We start from the raw sequence: 24,284 nt of genomic DNA, 5'->3' as shown, positions 1-24,284 counted from the left end.
AGCTAGGTAGGTCAAGATCTCGAGTCGGTCAGCAATCAACTGTTAAAATATTCCGAGGAGGGCTGGCTACATCCCTTATAAGTACTGAAAATGTTTCTCAATCTCACTATTATGATGTCTGACTGCAGACCTACAAATATAGTGTATGCGCATATAATAATGTTGGGATAATCAGTTTTGAATGTTGATCATATAAAGAATACAAAATTTGATGAATTTATTATTTATTCACAAAACATTAAAGTCAAAGGTAACAAACATGAAGACAGTAACAACTCTCTTTCACATGACTTTACAGGCCCTACAGTATCCCTAAATTTAAAGCTGCATTCTCACAGATTGAACTTTTTGACATCTTTTTTATTTTTTGTCTTGGAACAAGCCAATTTATGCGAAAATGCATGGAAACCAGTGACATAAGACTGCTGACAGAAAATCAGGTCGCAGATTTTCATAATTAGGTTCAAATATTGATGTTTTATATGCTTTTCTAAAACCGTTAGTAACGCTTTTTGTCATAAAACATCAATTTTCGAACAGAAATATTGCAATCTTCAATCTGATCTTTCGTCAGCAGTCTTACAATAATGTTTATATATCACTGGTTTGCAGATATTTACGCAAAAATGGCACATTCCAAGACAAAAATTATTAAAATTGTCGAAACGGTAAATCTGGCAGCTTTAAGGGTTTTTCAGATTTTGCTAAAAATATTGTTTTTTGAAAATCAAGATTCCATTACAATGCCCTATTAAGTTATCTTGAATTTGTTACTTTCTGTTTACATTTATTAAATGTGCTCAATTTTTCTTTTATATACTGTAGATTTTTATGTATTCGTGACATTTTCTATAAACAGAAATATACAAACTGAAGCCCTATTTCTTTTTATTTGCCCTAAAAAGTCATATTTTTAATCTCTTGCTGGAAAGCCTATTGTATAACAGAAATCAAATCTCCTGTAAACCTTATATTACAATCTCAACAGTTTTCATATTGAAATGAAATAACAATACTTACAAACAAACCCATCTTGATCTGGTTAGTATCCACAATTATATAGTACATTTTAATTTTCATATATTTAATCATAACACCAAGAAACAGAGGGTTGACTAAATTAACACTAACACATCAGGCTGACTTTCAATTGATCGGGCACTAGTAACATTTAAAAGAAAAAATAATGTTACTTTCCTTCTCAAATGATGTACATGGTTCATAATAGACAGAGAGAATAGTTCGTGGTCATAAATATGTCAATAACAGCTTCTTGACAAAACATGATGTGCACCAGAAAACAATTAATATGGTCACAATGAAACATGGAACATTAAAAGGGAAAAACAAAACAAAGGATAAATATCTCAATCAAAACTTAAATGTTTCAGGTACATATCTGAAATAACAGGAAAATAGGAATATTTTGGAGTCTTTCAACGAATGCTGCATTAAACAGCTTTCAGGAATTTTATCTAAAATGAAACAAAACCTCTAACAATATTGACTCACTTTTAGTAGATAAAAAGCACCAGTATACTAAAAAAACACTTCATGACCTTAAAGGCATATCATTTAATCAAAGCGTATGAGAAAACACATATTAATGCATTGAATTCTGGAATGAGAAACAGTTACAAAAAGAACTGACATAAATGTCACAAGCAGCACTTCATAATTCCTAAGAAACAACAAACTGGCATGGATACCCTTGTAAATGTCATTAGAACATCAAACTTGCACTTTTCCCACTCTGCCTGTTTTATAATATCCAAAAGGAGTAAAATCTTATTTTACACCATTATTTCATTTCAAGCCAAACAGTTCTCCACTTCAAATAATATTATTAGATGCAAGGAACAAATCAATCTTGTTTGTAACCACAGTTATACAATATACATGTTCACATATATAATCAAACAACCATCAAAAAAGATATTATTTACAGTCAAGCTGGATTTGAATTGGTTGAGCACATGTTACATTAAAAAGAACAAGTTATTTTAAAATCTGTCCATACAAGGGAAAGTTACAGCCCGGACACGACAACCTATACTCTATGTCCTTATATGCAGCACTCAATTGTGAATAAACACTAAGTGTGACCTTGACCTTTGAGGTAGGGGCACCTGTCTTGCAAGCGACACGTCGTCTTGGTATGTGGAACACATGTGGCAAGTTATTTTAAAATCTGTCCATACAAGGGAAAGTTACAGCCCGGACACGACAACCTCTACTTTATGTCCTATATGCAGCACTCCATTGTGAATAAAGACTAAGTGTGACCTTGACCTTTGAGGTAGGGGCACGGGTCTTGCACGCGACACGTCATCTTGGTATGTGGAACACATGTGGCAAGTTATTTTAAAATCTGTCCATACAAGGGAAAGTTACAGCCCGGACACGACAACCTCTACTTTATGTCCTATATGCAGCACTCCATTGTGAATAAACACTAAGTGTGACCTTGACCTTTGAGGTAGGGACACGGGTCTTGCACGCGACACGTCATCTTGGTATGTGGAACACATGTGGCAAGTTATTTTAAAATCTGTCTATACATGGGAAAGTAACAGCCCGGACACGACAACCTATACTCTATGTCCTATATGCAGCACCCCATTGTGAATAAACACTAAGTGTGACCTTGACCTTAGAGGTAGGGGCACGTGTCTTGCAAGCGACACGTAGTCTTGGTATGTGGAACACATGTGGCAAGTTATTTTAAAATCTGTCCATACAAGGGAAAGTTACAGCCCGGACACGACAACCTATATCTCTATGTCCTTATATGCAGCACTCAATTGTGAATAAACACTAAGTGTGACCTTGACCTTTGAGGTAGGGGCACGTGTCTTGCAAGCGACACGTCGTCTTGGTATGTGGAACACATGTGGCAAGTTATTTTAAAATCTGTCCATACAAGGGAAAGTTACAGCCCGGACACGACAACCTCTACTTTATGTCCTATATGCAGCACTCCATTGTGAATAAAGACTAAGTGTGACCTTGACCTTTGAGGTAGGGGCACGGGTCTTGCACGCGACACGTCATCTTGGTATGTGGAACACATGTGGCAAGTTATTTTAAAATCTGTCCATACAAGGGAAAGTTACAGCCCGGACACGACAACCTATACTCTATGTCCTATATGCAGCACTCCATTGTGAATAAACACTAAGTGTGACCTTGACCTTTGAGGTAGGGACACGGGTCTTGCACGCGACACGTCATCTTGGTATGTGGAACACATGTGGCAAGTTATTTTAAAATCTGTCTATACATGGGAAAGTAACAGCCCGGACACGACAACCTATACTCTATGTCCTATATGCAGCACCCCATTGTGAATAAACACTAAGTGTGACCTTGACCTTAGAGGTAGGGGCACGTGTCTTGCAAGCGACACGTCGTCTTGGTATGTGGAACACATGTGGCAAGTTATTTTAAAATCTGTCCATACAAGGGAAAGTTACAGCCCGGACACGACAACCTCTACTTTATGTCCTATATGCAGCACTCCATTGTGAATAAAGACTAAGTGTGACCTTGACCTTTGAGGTAGGGGCACGGGTCTTGCACGCGACACGTCATCTTGGTATGTGGAACACATGTGGCAAGTTATTTTAAAATCTGTCCATACAAGGGAAAGTTACAGCCCGGACACGACAACCTATACTCTATGTCCTATATGCAGCACTCCATTGTGAATAAACACTAAGTGTGACCTTGACCTTTGAGGTAGGGGCACGGGTCTTGCACGCGACACGTCATCTTGGTATGTGGAACACATGTGGCAAGTTATTTTAAAATCTGTCTATACATGGGAAAGTAACAGCCCGGACACGACAACCTATACTCTATGTCCTATATGCAGCACCCCATTGTGAATAAACACTAAGTGTGACCTTGACCTTAGAGGTAGGGGCACGTGTCTTGCAAGCGACACGTCGTCTTGGTATGTGGAACACATGTGGCAAGTTATTTTAAAATCTGTCCATACAACGGAAAGTTACAGCCCGGACACGACAACCTCTACTTTATGTCCTATATGCAGCACTCCATTGTGAATAAAGACTAAGTGTGACCTTGACCTTTGAGGTAGGGGCACGGGTCTTGCACGCGACACATCATCTTGGTATGTGGAACACATGTGGCAAGTTATTTTAAAATCTGTCCATACAAGGGAAAGTTACAGCCCGGACACGACAACCTATACTCTATGTCCTATATGCAGCACTCCATTGTGAATAAACACTAAGTGTGACCTTGACCTTTGAGGTAGGGACACGGGTCTTGCACACGACACGTCATCTTGGTATGTGGAACACATGTGGCAAGTTATTTTAAAATCTGTCTATACATGGGAAAGTAACAGCCCGGACACGACAACCTATACTCTATGTCCTATATGCAGCACCCCATTGTGAATAAACACTAAGTGTGACCTTGACCTTAGAGGTAGGGGCACGTGTCTTGCAAGCGACACGTCGTCTTGGTATGTGGAACACATGTGGCAAGTTATTTTAAAATCTGTCCATACAACGGAAAGTTACAGCCCGGACACGACAACCTCTACTTTATGTCCTATATGCAGCACTCCATTGTGAATAAAGACTAAGTGTGACCTTGACCTTTGAGGTAGGGGCACGGGTCTTGCATGCGACACGTCGTCTTGGTATGTGGAACACATGTGGCAAGTTATTTTAAAATCTGTCCATACAAAGGAAAGTTACAGCCCGGACACGAGTTATTGAGCCAGACACACGGACGGACGGAAGGACGGACGGACGGTGCGATTTTAATATGCCCACCTTCGGGGGCATAAAAACAAATGTAACAATCGATAACATATTACATGCTGTCCATGTATCAGAGGTGACATTTAGACAGTTTTAGCATAGATCATTAATACATCACATTTTATAATTATAGAACACTTATTTTAAACACAATTTTTGCATGAATGCAATATAGCTCTAACAAACTCAATTGACATGAATGTTAAAAGTAGCACATAAAACCTTATGGAACAACACACAAACTGACATGGGTATCATTGTGATTATCAGGTGTCATGAGAACACCTAACAATAAAAATAGAAGTTACAATTCTTATTTACAAGACATGTACAAAAAAAAAAAAATGATGCACTGATGGTTGTTCACATGGCACAAGTTGTAGAACTAGTAAAACAGATTGCATAGATTTTATGTCTTTTGGAGCATGGTGCACAGACAAAATGTAACCCTGATTGAAGCTACCCTGGTTCTTTCGCGTGCACTAGTGAATAGCACTGTTACATGAGACCCAATTTAACGTCCCTCCTGGAAGACAATTAGTATTTGTTTACAGGTATGGCGGGGAACCGAACCTGCGACCCCTGTATTGACAGTCAAGTGTGTTACCACTAGACCAAGGATCCGCCACATATAGCATGGCCAATACATGACATAATTATAAAATCACCAGTTATTCACGTTCTCAGACTAGCACCATTAAAAGTGATAGAAGGCACAGAAATGTAAAAGATGATATAGCATAATTATTAAAAAACAACAGAGACAGAATGAATCGAACTGTAAAAGCCATTAATATATAAAGACATCAGAATAAATATATGAAAACAATATTTTAGGGTTTTTACAATAATGATAGTTCTACACAAATCTCAAAAATATTCCAACAGAAATGTTGACTATTGTCTACTTCAAAAGACTGGTATAAATATATAATATGAATAAATATAAATCTTATTCTTAAATAAAATTATATCTTTATAAATATTTATTTTTATCAAAGTTGATCACAGAAGAAATGAGTCTTGCTAAAATGTTATATTATGTCTAAATAAAATGATGTCAAAGTATTGATGCTTACTTAAAGTGTTGTTGTTTTAAAGTGTTGTTGCTTGAACGTTTTTGCCCTCATTCTATCCCAAAACTGTCATGTGAATGGTTTTGCAACTTTAATAACAGTTATCCTGCTGTTTCTTTTTCAAACTTCAGGTACTAAGGAGAAAATGACATTATTGTATGAAACTTTTCTTAATCAATAAACTTTCATTGGATTTCAAAAGCAACACCATACACTTGAATTATTTAAAACATTTTTTGGCAATAATGTCATGAAAACAAACTTTAATCAGTATGTCCTCAAAAAGACAAGATGCAGTTCATAATTGTACAACATGAAAAAACTTCAACAAATACAATTATAATACGATATCACTTAATTCTACCAAAATTCATTGCAAATTACAAGAAATGTTCAATTGAAACATTATCACAATAACATTACTTTGACACAATTGATGCTGGAATTACAAGTGACACTTAGTAATACATTGTATCTTCCATCAAAAAATTCTACAAATTTTTATTTACTTGCACCAATTAGTTTAATACCCCCAATGCAGCCTGGACACAGAAATGGTTAAATGTCTTGCTTTGGAATTAACAAGATGAACACTGGGTTATAAATCTCACCAACATTCTGCCATTGTTATTTCAGTCTTAAAGATTGTTAAGACCATTTTAACTTTTGTAACAAACAGTAAAATGTTTTGCACATTGCAGGTGTACATTTTCCCATCCTGAACAACTTTCATGTGAATAAATGTGTGTAGGTGCAATACTTTGTTGCTATATGCATCGCATTATTTTTCAGACCATAATCATTAAGGTTTTAGCTTTTTTTAGCAGTACATAACATCTTTGGTCCACAAAAATGAATACTTTGGTACATGTCAAAATCTTGTACATAACATCTTTGGTAAACAAAAATGAATACTTTGGTACATGTCAAAATCTTGTACATAACATCTTTGGTCCACAAAAATGAATACTTTGGTAACTATCAAAATCTTGTACATTTTATCTTTGGTCCACAAAAATGAATACTTTGGTCCATCACATAAACACGCGGAGTCTGTCCCAAATATGAGCATTACATATTGGGCAATGAGTACTTCTTCCGACACATGCGTTACATAATCTGTGATGGCATGGAAACAACATGATCTCTAAAGGCTTTCTTTTACACCGTTGGCACATGCATATCTGTCGTAATCTTCGGTTTTCAGCTTGCAGTGCTGAAAAAGGGGAAATTACATTGTTTGATAGTGTTGCAATTAACTCTGATATGGAAAGATACAATATGGACTCTACACCAAAACTTAGCAAAATCAGTCCGCCCGGTTAGCTCAGTCGGTAGAGCGTTGGACTGTTAATCGGACAACCAGGGTTCGATTCCCGGGCGGACCAGGTCACTTCTGTTGTGATTGGTTATGAAATACTTTCTACGACCATTCGCACTGTACCACTGCCCCTGGCATGTACAGAAGTTGTCAGTTCCTTGCAGAAGTGAAGGCACCTAGTACTGGTTCACCGCCCAGGATAGGTGTGCGGTGGTTGAACTGTCACTCTGGGACCCTTCAATGTGCTCACGTCGGGACCCGGAGTATAAACTACTAACACCACCAACACCACCACTTAGCAAAATCACTATTCTGTTTTAGAAATAGTATGTTCTCAATTTCATAGCACTTCTTGAATGTTTAGTTTATGCTGACCATATTAATGTCCTACTACCCATTTACATTTTTCCTTCATTTTAGACTAAATAAATAATGTCCATTTTATCTTATCCAAGTCTTGCAAACTGTTTCTATAAATGGTTTACAGCCTTACTTTTTTATATCCATATTTAAGGGGATAGACACCAGATGGTGAAATTGCAAGAAAAAAAGAAAATTGTATAAAAAAAGATATTGTTGTGTACAACGCATTGAATCATACTTACTGATATATCACATCGCTCACAACACATGCATCTTTCGCAGTTTTTGCGCATTTTTCTAATTCAAAATTAACTAGGGATGTCTACCATGTAAATCCCAGTAAGTTTAAAAATAGCATCGGTACATTTATCTGTATTCATAAACAGATATGATTTAAACTGGGAAACCATTATGTGTTATTTTAAAAGGGGAAAACAGGTGAGACAGCAACATGTTTATTGCATTGGTGTCTAGCCCCTTTAATATAAATTTGGTTCAATTTATTTTATCAATATATGTAATTACCTTCTCGGCATAGAGGTGTGCGCCATTCCTGCAGGATTGCCTCTAGGTGGTCGATTCTTAGGTTATTGAGCGACTGGCCTGAAGAGATACATAGATTTTATTTGTTATCTTTTAAATAAAACAAGGTTGTAAATGGAGAAAAGTGACTTAGATCAAGGGAACATATGCTTTTGCCAGATGGACAACAGGTCTTCAAAGACTGAATGTGTTAAAACAAACACAACATTTTGAAAATTTTAGGCTATGAAAAATGGGACATATTTATGGAAAGTAGTTTGTTTTAAAGAATATGTTTACTTTCCAGTTATTGTTTTGAATTAAGGAAGTTAAAGCATTTCATAAGATAGAGCAACATGGGGCAAACAGCAATGCCTTTTTTTAGGTAATCAAGTCATAATTTCTATGTACCTCTTCCAATATACACTTGTACTGCGCCATGGACTGCACTTCGAGCATAACCAAGACGATGAGCATCGCCCAGAACTCTTTGGTAATGAGCTGAATAAGAAGTTTATACATACAAGAGCACTGCAGAACAATCTCCAATACTTGTCTGTCTCTTTCAGTCAAACTTAGCACAACAATCAAAGCAGAGTTATGGGTCTTACAATGAATGTGTATATTTACTCTGACAACATGTGTACCAAGTTTCATTTGAATATCTTGAATATTTTTCGGGATAGGGCATTATAGGACTTAGGTTTTGCATGACGCCAACAACAACACCACCGAATATTTGGCCATTACCTTGACCTTTTTCTTCTTTTTTAAAACAGCAACAACAGACAAACCAAAAATCATATGAAGGCATTGCTTAAATAATCAATTCTGGCACAATCTTATAAAACAGTCTCATTTTGAGAGACATGAACACCGCCATTCCGTGTTTGTTGTTTTATCAGTAAAAATAGACATAACTGAACAGTTATCAAAGTGTGATTCCTGTTGCTAAAAGCAATCCTCGTTTGTTGTTTTATCAGTAAAAATAGACATAACTGAACAGTTACCAAAGTGTGATTCCTGTTGCTAAAAGCAATCCTCATTTGTTGTGCTAAAAGCAATCCTCATTTGTTGTTTTATCAGTAAAAATAGACATAACTGAACAGTTATCAAAGTGTGATTCCTGTTGCTAAAAGCAATCCTCGTTTGTTGTTTTATCAGTAAAAATAGACATAACTGAACAGTTACCAAAGTATGATTCCTGTTGCTCAAAGCAATCCTCATTTGTTGTGCTAAAAGCAATCCTCATTTGTTGTGCTAAAAGCAATCCTCATTTGTTGTGCTAAAAGCAATCCTCATTTGTTGTGCTAAAAGCAATCCTCATTTGTTGTTTTATCAGTAAAAATAGACATAACTGAACAGTTATCAAAGTGTGATTCCTGTTGCTCAAAGCAATCCTCATTTGTTGTTTTATCAGTAAAAATAGACATAACTGAAGTGTGCTAAAAGTGTGTCGGAATTTTGAGTAATGGCAATGTTTTTGCAAAGGCTTTGATGATGCCTACATATTTTCTTTAAAAAACAGACTAAAAAATAAATGCTAAAAGCGATATACACCATCCTTATTATTTAAATGATGCAATGAGAAATACATGTACTTACTGCTGCCAACCCTGGGGCTATGTAAATTGACTTCACGCATTTCCTGCAAAAGAAAGAACATTCTAGTAAACAATAGCGCTGCAGAGCTTATCCGAATCTTGTCAGTTCAATTTTAAGCCAAATAGAAATGTGTCCACATGGCAATAATCATTATAAAGCCAAGGCTTTCACCTTTGCCATAAAGCCAAGGCTTTCACCTTTGCCACAATAGCAAGGGTCATTATTCTGCTCATAATTCATTAAAAAGTTGTACAATGAAAGAGTGGGAGTATAACAAGGTTTAACAAGTTTCATCACTTTCTATCAATCTTTACTGAAGTTATTGGGCTCAAACCATTTTTCTATTTTTAGTAACAGTGACCTTGACCCCAACTCCCTCAAAAGCAATCCAAACCTAGCTCTTCTGATAAGCTACCTATGCAGCAAGTTTCATCAATATCCATCAATCTTAACCAAGGTTGTCCTCATTCTTATAACCACGTTTCCGTTGAAAACTTAATTAAAAATTACTAACTTTCCACCTTAAAATATACCAAACAAGTCATATTTTATTACTATAGTTTAATTTGAACTAAACATATAAATTAAATTATTTTATTTTTTTTATTTTTTTTATTTTTTTTTAAACAGTGACCTTGACACCTTGTGTACAACTTCACAAGCATTTAACTTCTTTGTGAAAAGTGATTCTTATTCTAATTCAAAAGTGTAACACTAAATATCATGCTCTATATGCCTAATTTTAATTATCTCAAACGTCATAACTCGACTGGTATGTAGCAAAAATAAAACCTTTGATTCAAAATTTCACATGCTGGCTAGAATTCGTCTTAAGTTTCATCACCCTGGCTCATATACTTATAGAGATAGGGGTGACACAATAATCAATGCTGTATATATGCATTTCTTTAACTAAGTCAAGGGCCATAACTCTACTTTTACTGTTTACTGATAGGTTAATATTTATCTAAAAAAACCAAATCATTTAAATGTGCATACTGGGCAAAAGATGGGAGATCTTATCCAAGTTTTATACAATTGGGTTAATGTACACAAAACTTCACATGCTCGTGAACATTCCTGTAAAGTTTCATGACTCTGTCTCTCATACTATTGGAGATACATGTACTTGGCCATAAGATTTCATGCTCTATAGGCTATTTTTTAAACTTATTGCACCCTGAAGATAATTTGCTCATTATTTGACGAGCCACAAATATTGGCTTTTTTAACATTTTTGAAAAATGATAACCCAAGAAACTGTCCCCTTACAATCAAACCAATGGTTTCAGACAAGTGCATATTCATTACAGCCATACAGGGTCTGTTTGGAAAACCAGCCCGTTAACGTATTTGTAGTAATGTGTTTTTGATAAATTAAGATGCCTACCAGGAATGTGATATGATGATATATCTAAACCTTAACATCTATGAGCATCTTTCCTAAGTCACTACAGCTACTTAATAGTTCTTAATGGCTGTACTCCGTATGATGAAATAGCGGGAAAAAATAAAATTGTCGAAAACGCCATAAACATGGTATCCATGTGTACAATGCATTGAAACTTACTACCTGAAGTACCACATAGTCTACAATTAATTTATTTTTGCAGTTTTTTGGTATTTTTCCATTAAAAAAGATTACTAGGTACACGGACCTATAAACCATCAGTCCATGCTAGGTATGTCTACCCAGTAGAATTCAAATCCTTATGCGTAATTGGCTCGTCGATGTTATCACGTGATATTACCAAGTTAGGTATATACATGTAGCTGAAATATTCCAACCGTTAAGGGTAAGCCTTCGTAGCACAGTGGATACAACACTGGACTGCAATTTTGGTGACCCCGGTTCAACCCGGTCTCTGTCTTGCTTTTTATTTATTTACATTTTTGGATTTTTTTTACAATTATGAGAAAAACATTAAATAATTGTCCTGAGATTGGTTACAGAAAAAATCTTTTTTTGGTGCCAATTTGGTGTACAGTCCCTTTAAGCTGTCATGCTGCATTTGGTTTTGTAGCATGGGTTATTTTTAGAAAAAAACTGATAATGTCAAAAACACCCCAGTCAGAAAAAATGTCAGAAATATCTTCCAGTATGAACAATTGAACATTCTCATTTACAAATTTATTAATGAGTCAAAATAATATAATTACCTGCGTTGCATGAGCCGCGCCGTGTCTTTCGCGCAGGAAGTCACATTGGCGTGAATATTGCCTGTGAATGGCATGTGGGTCATCTCCAGCCTGCCAATTCCTCAATCTAAAGCCACACTGGAAACAGCGGACAGCATCTGCATGACCTAAATGGAAGAATTGAACTCAAAATACAAGAATACAAGGCACATGTAAGGTCTAAAAAAATTACGTAGCAATTATGGTGTCCATTTTAGCATCATATTTAATTAATTTTAAACTAACATAACTAGAAATGACATAAGGCGATGAAAACCAGGATTTCAACATTTTGTGCAAAGAGAGGGTTTGGGCTATTCAAATCCCGAAATGCATGAGAAAGTAACAGTTTTGACTAGAAAAATACAACAAATTTTTAGCAGTGACCATTATATGTGACCTTGAGCTTTAAACCTAATGACATGAGCGTAGTCATTGGGAACATATTTGTTAAGTTATTTTAATAGCCACAAATGCATGCGTGGCATGCAAGATACAGCTTGAACAGGCCTTAAAACAAAAAGTTGCTACAAATGATCCTAAAATGTGACCTTTACATTTGATCTAGAGATAAATGGCTTTTGCAGGTAATACATTGTGTAGCCAAAGTAGTCATGGTGAGCACTTGTTCCAAATTAATGCTAAATGTTATAATGCATGACCAAGTTACAGCCCGGAAAAGCCAAAATAGAAGAATTTCTGACAAAAGACCTTTTAAAACAACCTGGAGCTTTGAACTACAGACATTGGTTTTGCACAAGACACATTGTCAAGTCATGATGAGTATTTGTACCACGACGTTAATAGTCGTTATTCTAAAATCCCAATACACATAACAAAATGACAGCCTAGCCTAGACAAGGCATTTTGACCAATGACCTTAACCTTTGAAGTACAGACCAGGGTTTTGTCAATGAGAACATTTCAGCCAAGTCATTTTAAAATTCTTCTACAGCCCTAACACAAATTTTTGACACATCCAAACCACACACCAGCCAGTCTGTCGACATACCTTATTCTAATAACCTAGGTTTTCCTTCCCAAAACCTGCTTAAAAATCCCATTGAAATGCTCAAGTTATAAAAAGAAAGTGTGGTGCCATGGACAAAGACATAATCGTACAACATAAGACCTATATGTCTGCCATGCTTATAAGGCAACATATATAATAATCCTGCTAAATTGTTCTAATATTTTACAAGAAACGCCGCAATGCGACGAAACCAGATTTTCAATGATTGACAGAAGAACTTCAGCCTGTGTATGTTTCTATTTTTAGTAACAGTGACCTTGACCCTAGAGACCCCAAAAGCAACCCCATTAAAGGTCTCCAAAAACTCTTCCTTTATACAAAGTTGAGTCAAGATATGTCAACCCTAACTAAAGTTCAGTTTCAACCATTTTTCTATTTTTAGTAACAGTGACCTTGACCTTGACTCTAGGGACCCCCATCCCATGAAAGGTATCTTTAAACATGTGTCAACCCTAACTGAAATTATTCAGTTTCATAGGCGGGTTTGACGCCTCCTGGCCGCCCGCCCGAACAACGACGTTCGCCATTCTAACAAGCAGGTTTTACTATATAGATGTGAAACCCTGGTTAAAAACACACCTATAGTGTTACTGTGGCTCATACTTGGGAATAATAGAATTAAGCACTAACCAGCATAGTAGAATCCACTTTCAGCCAGGGTTTGTGTGTCTCTGAAAGCACAATCAGCAGGCCAGTTTTGGAATGTGTTAAGGCGGACACGATACAACCCATACCTCGGAAACTGTGGTGGTTGTGGTAGCTGCAGTGAGGGCGAAGGGATATTTGCATCTGTGCCTGCTAGTCAAGAAAATACCTTAGATTACAACCGGCTCATTATCTCAATTTATCTGAGGGATATTTCATTTCTCCAATGTGTACAAGTCAAGACTCTCTTTAAAATCTCTTACTTCACATAAAACAACAAGAGCTGTCACAGTATGTGACGAATGCCCCCGAATGTGACATTGACCTACGAACAAGGTCAGTACATGAAAAGTTGATCTTGCCTTTACGTGTCAAATACATATGGCAAGTTATTTTAAATTGCCTCTGAACATAAAAAAATACCACCCATACTTGACAACCTACACTGTTAAGTCCTTATATTCAGAATTCCCTTGTGAATAAACACTGTATCTTTCACCTTAGAGGAAGGGACATGGGTCTTGCACAAGACACGCCATCTTCGTATGTGGAACACATGTAGCAAGTGATTTTAAAATCTGTCCATACAAGGGAAAGTTACAGCCCGGACACGACAACCTATTCTCTATGTCCTATATGCAGCACTCCATTGTGATTAAACACTAAGTGTGACCTTGACCTTTGAGGTAGGGACACGGGTCTTGCACGTGACACGTCGTCTTGGTATGTGTAACACATGTGGCAAGTTATTTTAAAATCTGTCCATACAAGGGAGAGTTACAGCCCGGACACGACAACCTATACTCTATGTCCTTATATGCAGCACTCCATTGTGAATAAACACTAAGTGTGACCTTGACCTTTGAGGTAGGGACATGGGTCTTGCACGCGACACGTCGTCTTGGTATGTGGAACACATCTGGCAAGTTATTTTAAAATCTGTCCATACAAGGGAAAGTTACAGCCCGGACACGACAACCTATACTCTATGTCCTTATATGCAGCACTCCATTGTGAATAAACACTAAGTGTGACCTTGACCTTTGAGGTAGGGACACGGTTTTTGCACGTGACACGTCGTCTTGGTATGTGGAACACATGTGGCAAGTTATTTTAAAATCTGTCCATACAAGGGAAAGTTACAGCCCGGACACGACAACCTGTACTCTATGTCCTTATATGCAGCACTCCATTGTGAATAAACACTAAGTGTGACCTTGACTTTAGAGGTAGGGACACGGGTCTTGCACGCGACACGTCGTCTTGGTATGTGGAACACATGTGGCAAGTTATTTTAAAATCTGTCCATACAAGAGAAAGTTACAGCCCAGACACGACAACCTATACTCTATATCCTTATATGCAGCACTCCATTGTGAATAAACACTAAGTGTGACCTTGACCTTTGAGGTAGGGACACGAGTCTTGCACGCCACACGTCGTCTTGGTATGTGGAACACATGTGGCAAGTTATTTTAAAATCTGTCCATACAAGGGAAATTTACAGAGCCGGACGGACGGACAGACGGACGGACAGTGCGATTTTAATATGCCCACCTTTGGGGGCATAAAAATACTGTATATTTCAATCATTTGAAGTATTAAACAAGAGCAACAGATCAGGGTTGTAATGTACATAAACGAAATAACCAATTAAAATGCAATTAAAAATCAAACATGATTTTTTTTGTACTGGTACTATCAAAATTTGTGTTGCACCAGAATGACAAACACTCCACTATATCAAGTATGGCCATTTTGGCAAAATGGAAAAAATAAAACAAGAACTGTCACAGAGACAGCACGCTCGACTATTACGCTGCTTTTTTCAGTGTAAGGATTGAAAAGTTTTGGCAAAACATGGATCTATGTAAACTTAGATTAGATTTCAATGCAATACATGATGCATTTGCTGAGATGTTAACATGAATGTGGTTACATGCAAAATTTTAACCAGAATTTCTAAGTCCAATAATAAAGGGCCACTATTTGCAAAATACAGTTATCTTACTTGGTTATTCAAGTAGGTTGGGTGGTTGAGTACCATTGCATAAAGTCTCAATGCAATACATCAAGTAGTTGCTGAGATATTAACCTAAGTGTGCTTACATGCAAAACCTTAACCAGATTTTCTAAGTCGAATAATGAAGGGTCATTATTTGCATTAAATGCAAACTACAGTTATCTAACTTGGTTAATTAGGAAGGTTGGATGGTTGAGTACCATTGTATAAAGTCTTAATGCAATACATCAAGTAGTTGCTGAGATATTAACTTATTAGCTTACATGCAAAACCTTAGCCAGAATTTCTAAGTCAAATAAAAAAAGGCCCATTATTTGCATTAAATTCAAATAAGTGTTATCTAACTTCATTAATTTAGAAGGTTAGATGGTTTCTAAAGTTTTAATGCAATACATTATGTATTTACTGAGATAATGACTTAAAGGTGCTTACATGCAAAACCTTAACCAAGGTGTGACGCCGACGCTTGGGTGAGTAGTATAGCTCTCCTTATTCTTCAAATAGTCGAGCTAAAAACTGATTATATCCTGCTTAGATTGTGTGCTTTATGCATTTTATTTGCAGAAAGTGGCATCCCACAGTCATTTTCATTGGAGAAAACCCTGAATCATGTGCAGAATAGGTTATGTTCATTGAATGCTTATTTCCAAATATTTATGTCTCAGAGCTTGAAAGTCAGTTGTATTTATCGTGTTGACACTACATCTTTAGACTTCTCATAGTGAACAGTTGCGCCCCGATATTTTAGATACCCTGCTGCATTGCCAAGTTACAGCCTAGACAAGCCAAAATACAGACCTCAGTACTTATCAATACAATGATCCAATGGTATAATCCCATCTATACAAAGTGTCAATACAAGAATTGTGTTTTACATTCCATAAAATAAATCAAGGTACTGGCGATATTCACATCAGAGTGTACCAAGTTGACTGAAGTAACTGTAAGGTTTAGTTGAAGGTTGCTGCACCCTGCTATTTTAGGGTAGCATCCTTCTGCCCTCATGGGGACCAGCATATGTACACATCTGCTTTCTTAAAATTGAAAGTTTTAGATCTATAATCAAAATCAAATATTTCCGTCTTTATGTTTAAAAGCCTATTATGAATATTATGAATATATATAAATACATACATACAAACTTAATATGCCTGGCAGTTGAAACCTTAACTAATTTGAACCCATTTTCATTGTTTTTGTCTTTACGGCCTTATACAATATGGTGTTTTATCCCCTTAGCACCCTGTCCATTTTCTGCAGGAAATTTCTTTTTTAAAACCTAACTAAAATCCTACCGAAAACAGGAAACTTTCATGAATATTTACCTATCAGATTTGGTGCATCAAGATCACCTACAACTCTATCCACACGTGAAGAAGGATCATGTATAGTTCCACCAAAAGCATCCTCTTCATCAGGCAGGTGCTGGTCCAGGGGAAAGCCAAAAGCACCACCTTCATCATTGTCTAAATACATTCCAATTCCGTTTTCTGAAGCCTGTTGGACATGCCTGTCTGGGTGTATATATTCGTCATCTTCAGTCGAATCTGTGGCTTGCATGATGGGGGACAGTGTTTGAGCATGAAATTCGTGAATACCTGCTCCTGAGTAAGTAACATCCTGAGTCACCGGGTAAGCAATGACACTACGATCAGGTGCAGGTGATGTGTAGAAATTGGTGAGATTTAGCAAACCACACAGATCTTTTGACTTGCCCAAGTTTTGGAAGTCATTTTTATCAGAACAACAGACATGGACTAGGGAACTAATGTATTTGCGACCAAAACATGAGCATACTAAATGAGCTTTTGTTTTCCCTAAGGCCAATTCTTCAATGTCAATGTCTTTCGCATTTTTGTTTGGCTTTTCCTCTTGTTTAGAAAAACATATATGTGTAACCACTGGCCAAGTAATGAGATTTAATGATCCGATGTCAGATTTCCTACAATCTGTGGACTTTTTTAATTTATTGTCCGCCAGTTTTGTACAAAGTTCAATTGCATAAAATATGCAAACTACAATAGTAACTAAACTTGAAACTATACGTTGAGATTTCATTGTCTTTTTACTTTTCACTTGCATCATGTTGTTTGTTTACTCTTCTTATTTATCTGAAAAAAAGCAAACTTTATAATTTACATTATAACAGTGTGCGAAATAAGCCTGAGCTCACAAGCTCTGCACTGGTAAAATGCTTTCCATGGGCTTTCTCAAAACTGAGTTTTATACAGCAGGGCTTGTTCAAAATGAATGAGAGCTTGTTCATCAAAAGACTTATTTCAATGACAGTTATAAGACCTGAAAAAACAACAACTTGATTACGGTTACACAACAGACTGATTTCTTTTTCTGCCGACCAAAATTGGTGATACCTAGCTAGCTAAAAAATTTGAAGGTACTTTCTATGGAAGCTAAAATTCCATAGTAAGCAACCAATGCTTTCCAGCGTGTAAAGGTTAACCAAAAAAAACAGATCTTAATAGGCCTGATTTCATGGATTTGTTTTCAAAAAGTACCATGTTGCATATATATTACCTTTGCATTACAAGCTTATGTATATAAACATTTCCACTGAACAAATAGAACAACTACAAGAGCTGTAAATTAGTTCAAACTTTTTAATTTTACAACGATCATGAATAAAGTCATTACAACATTTTAAAAATTACATGGTGTCAGCGGTGATTAGTTAATTTATTGCAATAAATGTTTTGGTTGTTTCTGCGGCGGAAGTGACTATCATTTCAGACAAGGTGTATGAGAGATTGAAAAATCCTTCTGCAAAGTTGCATGACGCAAGACTAAACACTGCTGGTAGGCAGATGTCAATCAATGGGTTTGTAGCAAAAAGTATTTTATTTAAAGTAGGTGATACTTGTTACTATAAGGCACTATTTATGTGGCCCTCATTGATCTAGACATGCATTTTGGTGCAGATCTATTACAACAGGGAAACGCTATCCTGAACATGAGAAAGGCTACGTTTGATATATGATGGCCATGAGATCATTATAGAAAGAACAAGCCGGACTGTATAGCCAATTGTTGCATGTGTGACAGTAGCACAGAGAAGAGTGGTGCCGCAAAACTCAGTAGTTATGGTAAATTGTAGTATGGATGCAAAAAAGCCTGACTATTTTATCAACCATGTGAATATTCAAAAGTGTTTGCACCAAGAGTGGTTCATAGTGATGGTCAGCAGCCTTTTATGTTGTGTTTATGTTTGTTTTATGTTTGTGGTAACTACAACTGATAGGTTTCAACTTTTGAAAAAGGGTAAAGAAATAGGAAGAGCATAACCAGTTGGGTCATTTGTAGAGAGACTGTGTGAGGAAGCTCCACAGGCATGTGCAATAAATGTTGTGGAAGAACGCAGCAGTTGGTCCGAACAATAAAGAAGGCAAACAAGAGCTGTCACAGAGACAGAGCGCTCGACTATTCCACAGCTTTTCGGTGTATGGATTGAATAGTTTTTGGGAAACATGCATGGATCACTGTTAGATTAGATTTCAATGCAATACATGATGTGCTGGGATATTAATTTACATAAATTGAATTGAAAAATATTTGAGTAATGTATTTTTCTTTTCTAGAGAGTTCCTGAGAAGAAAGGTAATTAAGTGGTAGTTTATGTACAATGTCAGAGGCAGATACTGAGACAGTATCAAATTGGCTGTCAATTTTTCTAAGTAACCTGCTGTAATGCAAAATGCTGTAATGGGTAAGCAGAAGTTTCATCGGGGAGATGAACTGCAGGTAGCATTTGAAAGACATAGGAGAGCACTGTTGCAACCACAGTGATTTGGTGGAAATGAGCTCCTGCTTTGGTGTCGTTTGACCTATACAAAATTTAGAGTGACATTAAACCTAAAATATATACTTTTTTCTTCAGATTCATCAAAGGGGTCACTCCTACCAACTATCTAGCATAAAATAACTATGAATTACTGCACTTTAACAAAGTCAGAAAATCTCGAAATGCCTAAATTGACGAAAAGTTGCAACAAAAACATGACATGCACATAAATCTTCAATCTTTCAATTGCAACCAGTATTCTCACCTAATCATGCATCTAGTTAAAGAAATTTGATCACGTTTCTGAAAGTATCCCAAAAAAATCAATTATATTACCCTAGTGGATTTTTAGATTTTATAGAAAGTTGATATATCGTCGACAAATCATGTTATTAGTTGAATTGTGTTCCATGACGGAATTGTCTGGGCCATTTTACCGGCAACTTACCCCAACTTGATTGATTATTATCTATTGTTTGTGGTAAACCGGGTCAATTAATTACATCTTCATTAAACTATAGACAATGGTGCAATTTAGTGTAAAGAAATTGGCAACCAGAACAACATATCCATTAACGACATACTGTAGGCTACGTGTAAAACTGTTTTAATATTTCCCCAAAATTAATAGCTGTCCGTTGTTCGTAAACACAATCTTAATCGGTTCATATGGCTGACGAAGTATTAGTATAAGTTAGCCCCTTATATTTAACATTGTTTAACATCGGCAACACAATCCGCTGCCTGAGGCCATAAGTTATGAACCGGGAATTATGAGACCGGATGAGACCGGATTTTACGAGGAGAGACCGGGAAATAGTATCACCCCGTTTATATGTATGGTCTATGGTCAGCCTTTAACTCAATCGGAACTCCTCGGCTAGTATCTATCTCGAAGCTTGCCGGAGATGGCCGAGTTGTTACGATTGCCTTTAAAGGGGCAACATTCGCTGCCTCGGCAGCGAGTAAATGGGGAGTGGCTAATTGTAAATTCCCTCAGCTATGTACCTGTCTGTTAAACTCAGTGTTCTATCTTTAGCACACACAAGAGAAATGTAAACAAACAGGGCTGATCAGAGCAGACGATGTAATTCCCCACACTTCAATATTCTATATGAAATAAAGATGACCAAGCCATCTTTAACAGATGTTTTCTTTGAAATGATCGTTTTCTTGTTCCTGACTGGAATTTTGTTATTTCGACTAAATCTTTTTTTCTGTATGGGACATCCCTCTCAAATGTTTAGAATCAACATTCTCATTCCAGTCCAAAATAGCAAGGTTTAGGCCAAAAAAAAAAATATGTCTGGTTCAGGAAACGTTGTCCCAAAAAATTAGGAGGGTAGGCATTTTTTCCATTTTTTTTTTTTTTTTTTTTTTTTGGACGTATGTTGTCTATGTGTAGACGATGCACAGAGCAGTCAGATCACTTTGTAACTCCCAGCATGTGGTATTGTGATGTGTGCTTGTTTCAATGCAGTCATTTAACCACATAATAACAGAGCATTTCAACCCTGTATTATCTGTAAGGACCACAATGGAAATAAGGTTTTATTTTAACTCTTTTTTGTGTTATCCTTGATATAAATGTTATATATGTTTATACATGTTTAAATTTGTATTTGTCATGTTATATGCAATTTTTATGTCGAATAAATCTATCTAATCTATCTAACCATGTATCATCTTTGTTTATTCACATTATTTTCCTTTTCTATGCTTGCTGTTTATGTACCCTATGCCTTTTAGTCACCCTCTGTACAATGCTAACCTGCACAAAGAGTTCACAAAAGAGATTCATGTACAACCTAGTATTTTATAAAAATTCCATTTTTTAAAGATTTCTGTCGACAATTTTATTTAAAATATCTTGTAAAGATAAGTCACTTTAATACATCTCTTTTGTGAATTCTGTCATTGTAACAAATGCACATTGTGAGTGGTGTTGCACAAAATCATATAAGGCATTAGCTAGGCAACCTTATTGCCATCAAAGTGGCTGGTGAACACGCCATGGGCGCCGCCATTGTTGTGCGCTCTATTAACCCAAATATCGATATAAACGGGTGCGGGGTGATACAGGAATCCAGTGGATTTCACGTGAAATCCACTCAAAACGTGAAATCCACTCAGAACTCAGTTATTTTAATTAATAATTTTTTTTATATATATACATATTAGAAAGTGCCCCATGAAGGGTTTATATTTCAAATTTTATTGAAATTGGTCAAAAAATAAAGAAGTTAGAGCAATTTTTCATTTTTTTTCCAAAAATAGATCGGAAATCGAGGTGAAATCCAGATTCCGATAAGTGAAATCCACTCATAACTCATTAATTTTAATCAATAATTTTCTGTTTTTGTATATTTATTAGAAAATGCCTCATCAAGGGTTTATATTTCAAATTTTATTGAAATTGGTCAAAAAATAAAGAAGTTAGAGCAATTTTTCATTTTTTTTCAAAAATAGATCGGAAATCGAGGTGAAATCCAGTTTTCGAGATGTGAAATCCACTCATAACTCATTAATTTTAATAAATAATTTTGTGTTTTTGTATATTTATTAGAGAGTGCCTCATAAAGGGTTTATATTTCAAATTTATTGAAATTGGTCAAAAAATGAAGAAGTAAGAGCAATTTTTCGAAAATAGATCGGAAATCGAGGTGAAATCCAGTTTTCGAGAAGTGAAATCCACTCTTAACTCAGTTTTATTAATTAGTAATTTTTATTTTTTGTATACATTTTGGAAAGTGCCTAATGAAGGGTTTATATGTCAAATTTTATTGAAATATATCAAGAAATGAAGAAGTTAGAGCAATTTTTCGGAAATCAGAGTGTACAAAGTTGACTGAAGTAACTGTAAGGTTTAGTTGAAGGTTGCTGCACCCTGCTATTTTAGGGTAGCATCCTTCTGCCCTCATGGGGACCAGCATATGTACACATCTGCTTTCTTAAAATTGAAAGTTTTAGATCTATAATCAAAATCAAATATTTCCGTCTTTATGTTTAAAAGCCTATTATGAATATTATGAATATATATAAATACATACATACATACTTAATATGCCTGGCAGTTGAAACCTTAACTAATTTGAACCCATTTTCATTGTTTTTGTCTTTACGGCCTTATACAATATGGTGTTTTATCCCCTTAGCACCCTGTCCATTTTCTGCAGGAAATTTCTTTTTTAAAACCTAACTTAAATCCTACCGAAAACAGGAAACTTTCATGAATATTTACCTATCAGATTTGGTGCATCAAGATCACCTACAACTCTATCCACACGTGAAGAAGGATCATGTATAGTTCCACCAAAAGCATCCTCTTCATCAGGCAGGTGCTGGTCCAGGGGAAAGCCAAAAGCACCACCTTCATCATTGTCTAAATACATTCCAATTCCGTTTTCTGAAGCCTGTTGGACATGCCTGTCTGGGTGTATATATTCGTCATCTTCAGTCGAATCTGTGGCTTGCATGATGGGGGACAGTGTTTGAGCATGAAATTCGTGAATACCTGCTCTTCCTGAGTAAGTAACATCCTGAGTCACCGGGTAAACAATGACACTACGATCAGGTGCAGGTGATGTGTAGAAATTGATGAGATTTAGCAAACCACACAGATCTTTTGACTTGCCCAAGTTTTGGAAGTCATTTTTATCAGAACAACAGACATGGACTAGGGAACTAATGTATTTGCGACCAAAACATGAGCATACTAAATGAGCTTTTGTTTTCCCTAAGGCCAATTCTTCAATGTCAATGTCTTTCGCATTTTTGTTTGGCTTTTCCTCTTGTTTAGAAAAACATATATGTGTAACCACTGGCCAAGTAATGAGATTTAATGATCCGATGTCTGATTTCCTACAATCTGTGGACTTTTTTAATTTATTGTCCGCCAGTTTTGTACAAAGTTCAATTGCATAAAATATGCAAACTACAATAGTAACTAAACTTGAAACTATACGTTGAGATTTCATTGTCTTTTTACTTTTCACTTGCATCATGTTGTTTGTTTACTCTTCTTATTTATCTGAAAAAAAGCAAACTTTATAATTTACATTATAACAGTGTGCGAAATAAGCCTGAGCTCACAAGCTCTGCACTGGTAAAATGCTTTCCATGGGCTTTCTCAAAACTGAGTTTTATACAGCAGGGCTTGTTCAAAATGAATGAGAGCTTGTTCATCAAAAGACTTATTTCAATGACAGTTATAAGACCTGAAAAAACAACAACTTGATTACGGTTACACAACAGACTGATTTCTTTTTCTGCCGACCAAAATTGATGATACCTAGCTAGCTAAAAAATTTGAAGGTACTTTCTATGGAAGCTAAAATTCCATAGTAAGCAACCAATGCTTTCCAGCGTGTAAAGGTTAACCAAAAAAAACAGATCTTAATAGGCCTGATTTCATGGATTTGTTTTCAAAAAGTACCATGTTGCATATATATTACCTTTGCATTACAAGCTTATGTATATAAACATTTCCACTGAACAAATAGAATAACTACAAGAGCTGTAAATTAGTTCAAACTTGTTAATTTTACAACGATCATGAATAAAGTCATTACAACATTTTAAAAATTACATGGTGTCAGCGGTGATTAGTTAATTTATTGCAATAAATGTTTTGGTTGTTTCTGCGGCGGAAGTGACTATCATTTCAGACAAGGTGTATGAGAGATTGAAAAATCCTTCTGCAAAGTTGCATGACGCAAGACTAAACACTGCTGGTAGGCAGATGTCAATCAATGGGTTTGTAGCAAAAAGTGTTTTATTTAAAGTAGGTGATACTTGTTACTATAAGGCACTATTTATGTGGCCCTCATTGATCTAGACATGCATTTTGGTGCAGATCTATTACAACAGGGAAACGCTATCCTGAACATGAGAAAGGCTACGTTTGGTATATGATGGCCA

General features: G+C 36.1%; 1 protein-coding gene across 4 annotated transcripts; it reads right to left on the bottom strand.

Moving 5' to 3' along the window:
• Positions 1 to 207: 207 nt before the first annotated feature.
• On the bottom strand, positions 208 to 21,396 carry LOC128238226 (uncharacterized). 4 transcript variants are annotated; one of them, XM_052953904.1, is made up of 8 exons: positions 21,345 to 21,396; positions 16,894 to 17,679; positions 13,531 to 13,698; positions 11,850 to 11,995; positions 9,690 to 9,732; positions 8,496 to 8,585; positions 8,088 to 8,165; positions 208 to 7,094 (listed from the first exon to the last, which is right to left on the bottom strand). In XM_052953904.1, exons 2-8 carry the CDS (start codon positions 17,651 to 17,653, stop codon positions 6,913 to 6,915), a joined length of 1,467 nt encoding a protein of 488 aa, XP_052809864.1. In that variant the 5' UTR covers positions 17,654 to 17,679; positions 21,345 to 21,396; the 3' UTR covers positions 208 to 6,912. The 4 variants fall into 4 exon arrangements, with proteins under 4 accessions (XP_052809864.1, XP_052809865.1, XP_052809863.1 ...); XM_052953905.1 differs by lacking the exon at positions 21,345 to 21,396 and adding an exon at positions 21,041 to 21,324 and having other exon boundaries at positions 16,894 to 17,694; XM_052953903.1 differs by lacking the exon at positions 21,345 to 21,396 and adding an exon at positions 21,041 to 21,324.
• Positions 21,397 to 24,284: the final 2,888 nt, after the last annotated feature.

The sequence above is a fragment of the Mya arenaria genome, chromosome 6 (assembly GCF_026914265.1).
Source record: "Mya arenaria isolate MELC-2E11 chromosome 6, ASM2691426v1".
In the NCBI taxonomy this organism is placed as follows: domain Eukaryota; kingdom Metazoa; phylum Mollusca; class Bivalvia; order Myida; family Myidae; genus Mya; species Mya arenaria.
Note: the sequence above shows the minus strand (reverse complement) of the source record. Positions and strands in the feature narration are given on the sequence as shown.

What these genes read in the sequence shown, in the direction of transcription:
- LOC128238226 (XM_052953904.1), bottom strand. Translation starts at nt 17,653, where the DNA reads ATGATGCAAGTGAAAAGTAAAAAGACAATGAAATCTCAACGTATAGTT. An exon ending in GCGCGGCTCATGCAACGCAG is followed by an intron (nt 9,733 to 11,849) that starts GTAATTATATTA and finishes TTTCTTTTGCAG; the next exon opens with GAAATGCGTGAAGTCAATTT. An exon ending in ACAAGTGTATATTGGAAGAG is followed by an intron (nt 8,166 to 8,495) that starts GTACATAGAAAT and finishes GTATCTCTTCAG; the next exon opens with GCCAGTCGCTCAATAACCTA.